Source organism: Rana temporaria, chromosome 2 (genome assembly GCF_905171775.1).
Source record: "Rana temporaria chromosome 2, aRanTem1.1, whole genome shotgun sequence".
NCBI classification, from domain to species: domain Eukaryota; kingdom Metazoa; phylum Chordata; class Amphibia; order Anura; family Ranidae; genus Rana; species Rana temporaria.
Window position 1 is genome coordinate 66,267,484 of NC_053490.1, and position 12,037 is coordinate 66,279,520.

The following is a 12,037-nucleotide window of genomic DNA, read 5'->3' on the forward strand; positions in this document are numbered from 1 at the left end:
TGACATGTCAAATCGCACCAATGTGAACCAGGGCGAAACAGTAAACGGGGAGACACCAGACCCCTGCTGTGAGCCGCTCCATGCATCAGTGTGAACCCAGCCTTAAGGTTAGGTTTTTATTAACTATCCTCCAGATAAGGTCACATAGTCAGAAATAAACAGTATAAATGCATTAAAACAAATGTTATGGTTGCACTCCCAATTCTCATTGATAATACAGTGCAGACGTACCTATCTGAGCAGAGTTGGAACCATTTGGCTCTGATGATTCCCCATCAGATCCAGAATCACTTCTAATATAAAAATCTCTGCAAAAAATAATTCAGAATTTTGTATCAGTACAATTCCGATCAATAATGAAATGCATGTTATCAACCTCTTCATGCCTCATTTACAGTAAGGCCACACAAGAGGAGAATGTTACACATTTTGGCCCAGTATGGCCATTTCTTAAAGGCTTTGGGCCAGATTCTCATAGAATCGGCGTTTGCGTAGTGTAAGCCATTTACACTACGCCGCCGCAAATTACTGGAGCAAGTGCCGTATTCTCCAAGCACTTGCTCCGTAATTTGCGGCAGCGTAGTGTAAATGGGCCGGCGTAAGGCCGCGTAATTCAAAGGGGGCGGCTTGTATTTAAATTAAGCGCGCCCCCGCGACGATCGAACTGCGCATGCGCCGGGCATAAAAATAGCCCAGTGCGCATGCTCCAGCTCACGACGGAAAACGTCAATGACGCTGACGTGAGCGTCATTGACGTAAAGTCGTATTCGCGAACGACTTCCGAAAACGACGGAAAAAGACGACGCTGACCCGACGCCATACTTAACATGGCATACGACGGACCTTCGTAAACTTGCCCCTCATAATAGCAGCGGCAAGTTTACGCTTACGGAAACGTCGTAAATTCACTGCGTCGTCCGCGCGTACGTTCAAGAATCCCGCGTAAATAGCTAATTTGCATAGACGACGGGGGAAAACGACGAGGCGACACCTAGCGGCGGGGAAAAAAAATTGCATTTAAGATCTGACAGTGTAAGAGCCTTACGCCTGTCAGATCTAATGGATATCTATGCGTAACTGATTCTAAGAATCAGTCGCATAGATACGCCGGGCCAGATTAGGACTTACGACGGCGCAAATGGTGTTGCGCCGTCGTAACTCTTTTGAGAATCTGGCCCTATAAGTTCAACTACTACATATATGTCTGCAGGATATAAATGTGCATATATAATTTTTTTACGCACATAAGCCTGAAAACAATTCATCTGCGATCAGTGGTCTACAGATGCAATGCCAGGATCCTGTAGACTCTCCCGCCAGCAATCTTGTAACCTCTGTATGGGCTTTCAGAAGTGTCAAGGTACCATGAGTGTACTGATCACCACACTGAGAAGTGCAAGTTCATCTTCCACTGGTACAGATGGTACTTAGTTTATTCATTCACAGATACCTGTTAGTGAATGATGCAGCCATGTGGGCAGAGCCATGCACAGTCATGACAACTTTAAAGGGGTTGTAAAGGAAAAAATGTTTTCCCTAAATAGCTTCCCTTACCTTAGTGCAGTCCTCCTTCACTTACCTCATCCTTCGATTTTTCTTTTAAATGTCCTTATTTCTTCTGAGAAATCCTCACTTCCTGTTCTTCTGTCTGTAACTACACACAGTAATGCAAGGCTTTCTCCCTGGTGTGGAGAAAGCCTCTTGAGGGGGGAGGGGGCGAGCAGGAGTGTCAGAACACCCACTAACACAGCTTCTTTCTCTATCTGCAAAGACTTGCCTGCTCGCCCCCTCCCCCCTCAAATGGCTTTCTCCACACCAGGGAGAAAGCCTCACATTACGGTGTGTAGTTACAGACAGAAGAACAGGAAGTGAGGATTTCTCAGAAGAAATAAGGACATTTAAAAGCAAAATGGAAGGATGAGGTAAGTGAAGGAGGACTGCACTAAGGTAAGGGAAGCTATTTAGGGAAAAAAAAATCCTTTACAACCCCTTTAAATATGAGGAACCCCAAGACGCTGTAAAAATAGGGGGGGGGGGCCTCTGGCGCTGGGAGAAGAGTGTTAAAGAACATAATACAGGTGTAACATGTTCCTAAAGATGAACTTAACCTTCAAACCTAAAAAGGTGGCCTTTATTGATGAAAAGGAAAAGGCACAATAAAAACAGCAGACAGTGGGGTAATAGCTGATGCGTTTCACATTGGAGTTCAATGCTTAGTCATAGCTAGCTATGACTAAGCATTGAACTCCAATGTAAAACGCGTCAGCTATTACCCCACTGTCTGCTGTTTTTATTGTGCCTTTTCCTTTTCATCAATAAAGGCCACCCTTTTAGGCTTATTGGTGTGCGGCTGTCCATACCTTCCTTTTCAAGTTTTGCTTCGTGTATTGCCGGCACCCATCTGTTTCTGAGGCCGGGTACACACGGGCAAACATGTACGATGAAACCGGTCCTTCGGACCGTTTTCACCGTACATGTCTGCCTGGGGACTTCTGTACGATGGCTGTACTAACCATCGTACAGAAGTCCGCGCGTAAACAATACGCGGGGCGTGTCCGCGCCGTCGCCGCGGCGATGACGCGGCGACGTGGGCGGGCTTGCCTTTTAAATGCTTCCACGCATGCGTCGAAGTCATTCGACGCATGCGAGGGACGGCGGGCGCTCGGATATGTACGGTAGGTCTGTACAGACGACCATACATGTCCGAGCGGGCAGGATTCCAGCGGACGGTTTTAAAACAAGTCCAGGAATATTTGCCCGCTGGGAAAAGGCCCGGCGGGCAAATGTTTGCTGGAATTCTGCACGCTCGCGCCTACACACGACCGAATATGTATGCTGAAACTGGTCCGCGGACCAGTTTCAGCATACATGTTTGGTCGTGTGTATGGGGCCTGAGAGGACATTGATTGCGCGGTGCGCTTACCTGTAGCGGCTATCTTCCCCTTCTTTCTGAACGTATGAAATATAACGGCTCTTTCCATCAATGCTAAACTGTGTGGATGGAAAAACTTCCTTAATGGCTACTGTATTCAGCCAGCCACACCTGCAGCTGTCAGAATACCCAAACAGTGCCTGTGACCCCCAAGTCAGGCTTTAGGCTGGGTTCACACTGTTGTGTGGAGTGGCTCACAGCAGGGATCCGGTACGTCCCTGTTCTCCATTTCAGGGATGAATCAGGCCCAAATTTTTGCCTGAATTTGGACCTGAAACTGAGCCAAAGACACACAGGACCGCTGTGCAACCCACTCCGCGGCTCCCCAAGAGCTGTGTGAACCGGCTCCATTGAGAGCCAGTCACAGGCTCCTGTCATGCACTTTGGATGCGAGGAAACCTGCATCTAATTTGCATTAGTGTGAACTGATAGGTGCTGATTTCCCTCTGCTGCCTTCCAAGACCCCCTCACCTGGGGCTTAACCCCTTCGGGACCAAAGTCCTGGTAATCAGGGTCTGGAGGCTCTTCCAACTCAAGTCTCTTTGAACCTTCGAAAATCTAGGGTCCCTAATATAAATTTAGCAATCCAAAGTGTACAGGAAGTCAGTCCTCTCCAGCCAAACTTAACCCGGAACACCTCACCCTGCATGGGTTAGAACCCAAGTACAGCAATGTCTCTGCAACTGTCCCCCTTAAAGGGACCAGAACTCAAATATCAGGGAAATGTACCTACCATCCAGGACACATTCTCAGTGTCCTGTACACCCCCTATAGTGAACATGGCCAGGTCTACTCCTTGAGCTGTTTGTAGAAAGGGTAAGAGAAAAGATAAGAAGAAGTTGCGGCCCGTCCATTAGGGGTGCACATGTGCTGCCCCCCTATCTATGCGTCTGGCCCCCTGATCTACATACTATGGCCCGGATTCAGAAAGACTTACGCCGACGTATCTAATGATACGCCGCGTAAGTCCACGGATGCGCCGTCGTATCTATGCGCCTTATTCATCAAACAAGATACGCCTGAATTTTGGCTTCATACGACCGACGTAAGTCTTCTACGCGGTCGTATCTTGGGCGCATATTTACGCTGGCCGCAAGGGGCGCTTCCATTGATTTACGCGTCGAATATGTAAATTACCTAGATACGCCGTACTTACGCCCGTCGCAGTAATCTACGCCGTTTACGTAAGGCGTACGTCCGGCGTAAAGTTAAACCACCAAATAGCAGGTGTAAGTCATGTTAGGGTATGGACGTCGGAACAGCCGTCATATTTTACGTCGTTTACGTAAGTCGTATGTGAATGGGGCTGGGCGTAGGTTACGTTCACGTCGTAGGCATTGAGCCGGCGTATCTTAGGGAGTATATGCGACGTGATTCTGAGCATGCGCCGTTCGTTCGGCCCTTCAATAGCATGGGGTCACGCTTCATTTTAATAGATCACGCCCACCTCCTTCCTACTTTGAATTAGGCGGGGTTACGCCGGCCAATTTACGATATGCCGCCGCAACTTACGGAGCAAGTGCTTTGTGAATACTGGTCTTGCCTCTCTATGTTACGTCGGCGTAGCGCAAATGAGATGCGATACGCCCGCACAAAGATACGCCGCTCTACGTGAATCTGGGCCAGCGTGCCCAACTATGGATTCCAATGGGAGGGAGGGTTTTTTGAAGCACGTGATTAGAGCCAGAGGCTCTAATAGGCTTAAAAAAAGAATGGGCTAGGGGCACAGAGCACTCTGACCCGATCCCACCCAGTTGTTTGACAATAGCGAATGAAAATTCGCTATGTTCACACTAAATCTCCTCCCCGCCAATCAGTAAATGGGTCGTGAGACCCGTTTCGCCAAAATGTCAGGCGATCCTATTGGACGCCTAGGAGGAGGAGAGAGGAGATGCACAGTGGAAACAACCCTGCTGGAGGAGAGGACACTGGAGCTGCTGCCCGCAGCCCGCCACCCAGATTGGATAAGTGCTAGACCCCCGGCTACCTTGAGGGGGGTGAGGTTGTTGTTTGTTGCTCCCCCAAAAAATAAAAAAACCCCAGCCGCCACTAGTAAGAAGATAAGGTCCTATGAACCACTTTTCTTTGTACCCCTTGAAAGGTGTCACCTAAGATGAGATTTACATTATTCATGGTAGGGAAAAAAATGACCACAGAAATAACACACATTCAATCATAATGTATTACTTCTAGTTTAATAAAACAATATAACTTACATTTGAACAAGGCATGTCTTAGAAGATGGTCCTGGAACTTCCTATGGCATCAATGACATCAACAAATTATTAAATACTGTGCACTGTCAACATTTACATAAACAGGAGCATTTTATAACTGCAATAGAACGTATACAGGCTATGCAAACATGTTGCTCACTGTGGGCTGTTACAGAGTAGTTATGGAATTAAATAATTAGAACCAGGTCTGCCTGTCAGTTTTTTCAGGCAGACCTGATCTAAAGCTATGTGGCCTTGCTCGGGTGGCTGGATATAAACTGACATGTGTCCTTTAAGGCCTGGTTTCCACCTATGCATTTTTTAGTGCGTTTTCAGTTTTGCAGAAACACACTACAGTCCATTTAACATTGTTTCCTATGGATGTAGTTAACATATGTGCATTTTATGGGAAGGGCCAGGGACTTTTTTCTGTTTTTTGGTTCCATAGACTTTAACTACTTGCCGACCAGCCGCCGTATAACGTAGTTATACGGCGGCAGGTCAACTTGACGTAACTATACATCATCTCGCGCGCCCCCCGCTTACCCCCGACCCCGAAGCGCGTGCCCGGGCGGGCGCGATCACCGCCGGGCACCCGCGATCGCTCGTTACAAAGCGAGAACCGGGAGCTGTGTGTGTAAACACACAGCTCCCGGTCCTGTCAGGGAGAGAAATTACCTATCGTCTGTTCATACAATGTATGAGGAGCGATCTGTAATTTCCCCATGTCAGTCCCACCCCCCTTCAGTTAGAACACACCCAGGGAACATGATTAACCCCTTCCTCGCCCCGTAGTGTTAACCCCTTCCCTGCCAGTGACATTTCTATAGTAATCAATGCATTTTTATAGCACTGATCGCTATAAAAATGCCAATGGTCCCAAAAATGGGTCCCAAAAATGTGTCCGAAGTGTCCGCCATAATGTCGCAGTACCGATAAAAATCGCTGATCGCCGCCATTACTAGTAAAAAAAGAATATTAATAAAAATGCCATAAAACAATCCCCTATTTTGTAAACGCTATAACTTTTGCGCAAACCAATCAATAAACGCTTATTGCAATTTTTTGTATGAAAAATATGTAGAAGAATACGTATCGGCCTAAACTGAGGAAAAAAAAAGTTTGTTTTATATATTTTTGGGGGAAATGTATTATAGCAAAAAGTAAAAAATATAATTTTTTTTAAAAATTGACGCTCTATTTTTGTTTATAGCGCAAAAACTAAAAAACGCAGAGGTGATCAAATACCACCAAAAGAAAGCTCTATTTGTGGGGAAAAAAGGACGCCAATTTTGTTTGGGAGCCACGTCGCACGACCACGCAATTGTCAGTTAAAGCGACGCAGTGCCGAATCGCAAAAAGTGGCCCAGCCATTGACCAGCAAAATGGTCCGGGGCTGAAGTGGTTAATGGATCAAAAATGTGTATTGAAAAATGCAAAATGTACCTGCAATATGCAAACTTCAACCTGCATAAGTGAAAACCAGGCCTTGCATCTGATGACCTCCAAGTCCTATCAAATCTAAAATGAACAGAAAATATCTGCACCCTTTTCCGTATTTTCAGTGTAGTGTCTGTTCATGTCCAGCCTCCCATAGGTCTACCATGGGTCAGGAAAGCTTTGGTATTTAAACTCAGCAGAAAATTCAATGGACGAGGATGCCGCAAAAGTGACATCCATTCCTAGTGTGCACCTGCACACTAGGGGAACCGCTATTTTCTGATCCAGCTGCTTTGAGTCTGAAGATTGATTGGGTCTATTTAGACTCTGATTAGGGATGAGCCGAACACCCCCCTGTTTGGTTCGCACCAGAACTTGCGAACACACCAAATGTTCGTGTGAACTTTAGAACCCTATTAAAGTCTATGGGACTCGAACGTTTGAAATCTAAAGTGCTAATTTTAAAGGCTAATATGCAAGTTATTGTCCTAAAAAGTGTTTGGGGACCTGGGTCCTGTCCCAGGGGACATGTATCAATGCAAAAAAAGTTTTAAAAATGGCTGTTTTTTCGGGAGCAGTGAATTTAATAATGCTAAAAGTGAAACAATAAAAGTGAAATATTCCTTTAAATTTCGTACCTAGGGGAGGTGTAAAGTTAGCATGTGAAATAGCACATGTTTCCTGTACTTAGAACTGTCTCTGCACAAAGTGTCATTTCTAAAAAGAAAAAAAGACATTTAAAACTGACTTGCGGCTATAATGAATTGTCGGCTCTGGCAATTCAGAGCAAATTCATTCATAAAAGAAAAAAAAATAGCGTGGGGGTCCCCCCAAATTCAATTACCAGGCCCTTCTGGTCTGGAATGGATGTTAAGAGGAACCCCGCCGTCAATTAAAAAAAAATGACATGGGGTTCCCCCCAAATATCAATTCCAGACCCTTCAGGTCTGGTGTGGATTTTAAGGGGAACTCCACCCCAAATTAAAAAAAAAAATAGTGTGGAGTTCCCCCAAAAATCCACACCAGACCCCTTATCCCAGAAAAGAGGGGGGGGCAGACCTGAAAGGCCTAGTAATTGAATTTGGGGGGACCCCCACGCTATTTTTTTTTTTAATGAATGAATTTGCTCTGAATTGCCAGAGCCAACAATTCATTATAGCCGCAAGTCAGTTTTAAATGTCTTTTTTTCTTTCAGAAATGACACTTTGTGCAGAGACAGTTCTAAGTACGGGAAACATGCGCTATTTCACATGCTAACATTACACCCCCCCTAGGTATGAAATTTAAAGGAATATTTCACTTTTATTGTTTCACTTTTAGCATTATTAAATTCACTGCTCCCGAAAAAACAGCCGTTTTAAAAAAAAAATTGCATTGATACATGTCCCCTGGGACAGGACCCAGGCCCCCAAACACTTTTTAGGACAATAACTTGCATATTAGCCTTTAAAATTAGCACTTTAGATTTCTCCTATAGACTTTAACAGGGTGTTCCGCGGCTTTTTGAATTTGCCGCGAACACCCCAAATTGTCCGGCGAACAGGCAATGTTCGAGTCGAACATGAGTTTGACTCGAACTCGAAGCTCATCCCTAACTATGATAGGGATCCAGGGTAATTTGGACTGGGACCAGGGCAAGACGTTATCTGGGATTATTACACCAGAAAGACCTGGGCTCACTTACTCCCCGTCCCTCTGGACTTGAGGAACACTCAGACGTAAATCTTATCTTTATATATACAGGCAGACAGGAAGGGTCTATACCCATGAAATTACTTGGTTTGTGTGAAAAAAAGATTTACGACTGCACTACTCTTCATTTGTGGCCCCTGATGACGGTCTATTTCCAGAAACGCGTCGGGCATTCATCTATCATCCAATAGGAGAGTTTTTTGTCTAGTTGCCACACCCAGTGTGGCGTATGTGCTGTTTTACTGTTTGGTATTTGTTTATTTGTCTTTTCTTTTATATGTACATTAGGTGCTTGTGACGTGTACCACCATCAAGTGCCAGTGTGTGTACCTGTTTCTAATACTATTTCAACACTTTGTTTGGCCTTTAAAGTTCCACATAGGGGGAGAGATTTCCTTTTTTGTTCATTGTCTTAGGGATGTGGCCAATACAAATGTGTGAGATAAGTCAGTGAACACCTCCTCTCTTTCTATCCATTCCGTTCTGCTCGGATTCAGTAGAGGATCTGCTCAAGCATTCTCTGTTGATCGGCCCGAAATATGTAAAAAGGATCCTTAATTGCTGCCATTACAGTGGGAGATGAAGAGTACAGCCCAGAAAAGAGTGCCTGAATTACTGATTTACTATGGATACTTCTCTACTCCAAGGCTACATTCAGATAGCAAAATAGTAGTAAGCAGGGGCAACCACCGACATGAATCAGTAGATTCTTGTCAGGGGCTGTAAGAGCAGCCTGCACACACTGGGGTTGATTTACTAAAACTGGAGAGTGCAAAATGTGGTGCAGCTGTGCATGGTAACCAGATTATAAATTCAGCTTGTTCAATTAGCTCTGACAATAAAACCTGCAATCTAAATGGTTTCTATGTAGAGCTAAACCAGATTTTACTCTCAAGTAAGGATGGGCTCAGGCGTGTTTGCAACCCCACGTGCCCGCGCCCGCCAGGAAGCTGACACTCTGCAGCGCTAATCACAGGTAGTGAGACATTTCCCAATCTGTGCAGCCGCGGATCGGGAAATGTCTCACTGCCTGTGATTAGCGCTGCGGAGCGTCAGCTTCCTGGCAGGCACAGGCAAGTGGAGTTGCGAACACCCCTGAGCCCATCCTTACTCTCAAGTTTTAGTAAATCAACCCCACTGACAGCTGCATCTGTAAGATTTGTGTTTTGTATGTAAAAACTCATCTAAGCGGTTACATGACCATTGAGCTTCAGACTGACCCTGGATGCAGCCAATATGTATCCTGGGTTGGCATTTCTGAGACGTTTTGACTGAACACAAACTGGCCACAGATGAGCATCCAGTTTGTTTTTTGGCAATAGCATGGAGTGTTGCTGAGTCCAGAGGTGGCGTTTAGCTATCCGCTTCTATTCAGCCATCAGAATGTAGCCTCAGGGAGAACCAAGAAGAGTTCCAAAACCCATTAGGTACAGTAAGTAGATCTGAAAAGGTAGTTTACAGGACTGCTTATCTGAACAGGAACACACACTCTGAATAATAATACTGAATAATGGAGGAGCTAATTACAAATCATCACAGAACTGACCATGTCGTCTTCATTTGTGCGGTTATCTGAGTCATGACGCATTTCTGCATTTCGCACAGTTCCTGAAAACAGAATAAAATATGAGCAAATTGCATTATGTGCAATTGAAATCAGTGAAACGGCACAGACACACTGTAAATTCCTAAAGAGGCTAGATTTTATGCTATAGACCCAACGTGATATTTCTTTTAAATTCTTTATCTAAAAGCAAAGAGTAACAGTTTTATTCAGGAACATTATTATAAACTGCATCACAAGACAAAGCACAATCGCTTTCCTGAACTCTCTGGCAACTTTTCTGCATTGATAATTGTGGAAATGGGCAAAGGTTCAACTTGGCAACTGCCGATAGATAAGTACAATGACAACTTTTAGCACCAAATGTGTTGCCAGCCAACTCAGTATTGCTGAACCACTTTTGCTTGTACTGTAGGGTATAGTATGTGTTGCTGGATGCAGATTGAGGAACTAAGGTCTCAGGTTTATAGGTTCCTCAGATGCAAAGCAGGCACTATTCCCCAAGGCTCTCTGAGGCATTCCTGGAACTAATGCCCTGTACACACGATCAGTTCGTCTGATGAAAACGGACCGATGGATTTTTTCATCAGATATCGGATGAAGCTGACTTTCATCAGTCTTGCTTACACACCATCGGTTAAAAATCCGGACGTGTCCACCGCGGTGACGTAAAACACAACGACGTGCTGAGAAAAATTAAGTTCAATGCTTCCGAGCATGCGTCGACTTGATTTTCCCTAGCTGGAACACAGAGAGCAATAAAACCTTTCCCTACCCAATCCGAAATATAAAGAAATAATGGCTTTTACATACATGTACACTGGCCTACCCTGACCACGGGAAAACGTAAAATGCATTTTTTCTGCATTTTCCCACGGCCAGTGTTCAAAACATTTCTATCCTGAACACGATTATTCCACATTTAGGAGATGGAGGTTTAACCTCACCTAAACGCGGCAGCTCCTAAACTCCGGTAAAAGCCTAATGCACATGGACACATAAGCTTTAATGGAGATGAGTTTAGGAGCTCTGGCAAAAAAAACGCCAAAAGCTCCTAAACTCACTGTCAGTGTACATGAATCTCAACATACGTCTTAATGAGCTTGTGTTTTCCTTACAGCTTTTCCCATACATGCATGCACTGGTGTACATGCATCACCACCATACCAGGACCCTCTATCAGGCTGCAGGGGTCGAAAGAACCAGATGCCTAACAGTAAAACACAGGCTCAACACTACTGTCATTTTCTTTATTTGACAAAAACTATTTTAATGTGTTTTCTCTGCATCACAGCAGGAGTCTATAACCAGAATATCTCAGAATTCCCATCTCTTCCACCTGTAACTGGTTTACATCTCCCCCCAAAGTTGTGCATTAACGATAAGGCCCCATTGTATGCAACCCGTTTTTTGAACTTTGACACCTCTGACCGCTGATCAACACAAAACCAAAGCAAGGATAGCTGAAACACTGTCTTAGTCTATAGCCAGCTACTACTGAACTACTCATATCCACAAATTCCCCTGATGAAGCTTGAGGGACTGGCGAAACTGGTCGGTTATACATGAGTCTGTGTCACCCAATACCATATGAGAGTAGTGAGAAGTAGCTATTTCACTTTTAGGGCTCATTTACACTTGCTTTGGCTTTAACACACATGAACGGCTAGTTTACACTTGCTTCAAAACAAGGCTTTGGCCAGGCTTTGAACGCTAGCCAAAGCTCCTGTCACTAAATAAAATTGTTAGCTTACAATCCTGTTTACACCTTGCTTTTGCTTCAGCAAATTTTACCCCATGTAGTTTCAATGGTGCTTCAAAGCGTCTTCAAAGCCTCCATAGAAGTCTATGGCAAAACTTGTTTGAAACCCCACTAAAGCACCACCGAAGCCTAGTCGAAGCCCCACCAAAGCCTCAACGAAACTCCACCAAAGCCTCATCGGAGCCCAACCGAAGCACCAAGCAAAAGCAAAGTGTAAACAGGACTGTAAGCTAACCAATTTTGTTTAGTGACAGGAGTTTTGACTGGCGTTCAGAGAGCTTTAACAAAGCGTGTCCGAAGCCATGTGTCAGGGAACTCCTGTGAGACGTTTTGCACACAGACGTGCGCAAGCACATAGCCTTTGCCATAGAATGGCACACAGGCGCGCGCACACGTACGAGCCTAATTCACCAGACAGCCTATTTAAAAGG

At 44.9% G+C, this 12,037-nt stretch overlaps 1 protein-coding gene across 6 annotated transcripts in view; it reads right to left on the reverse strand.

The window, feature by feature from the left end:
* The window catches only part of LOC120929096, a 197,712-nt gene that overhangs the window by 125,634 nt on the left and 60,041 nt on the right, over positions 1-12,037 (reverse strand). For all 6 annotated transcript variants that reach the window (XM_040340307.1, XM_040340309.1, XM_040340308.1 and 3 more), the window contains 3 exons: positions 9,827-9,888; positions 5,149-5,189; positions 232-308 (listed from right to left, as the gene is read on the reverse strand). In XM_040340307.1, the coding sequence (XP_040196241.1) occupies positions 232-308; positions 5,149-5,189; positions 9,827-9,888 (180 nt within the window). The remainder of the gene's footprint in view (positions 1-231; positions 309-5,148; positions 5,190-9,826; positions 9,889-12,037) is intronic.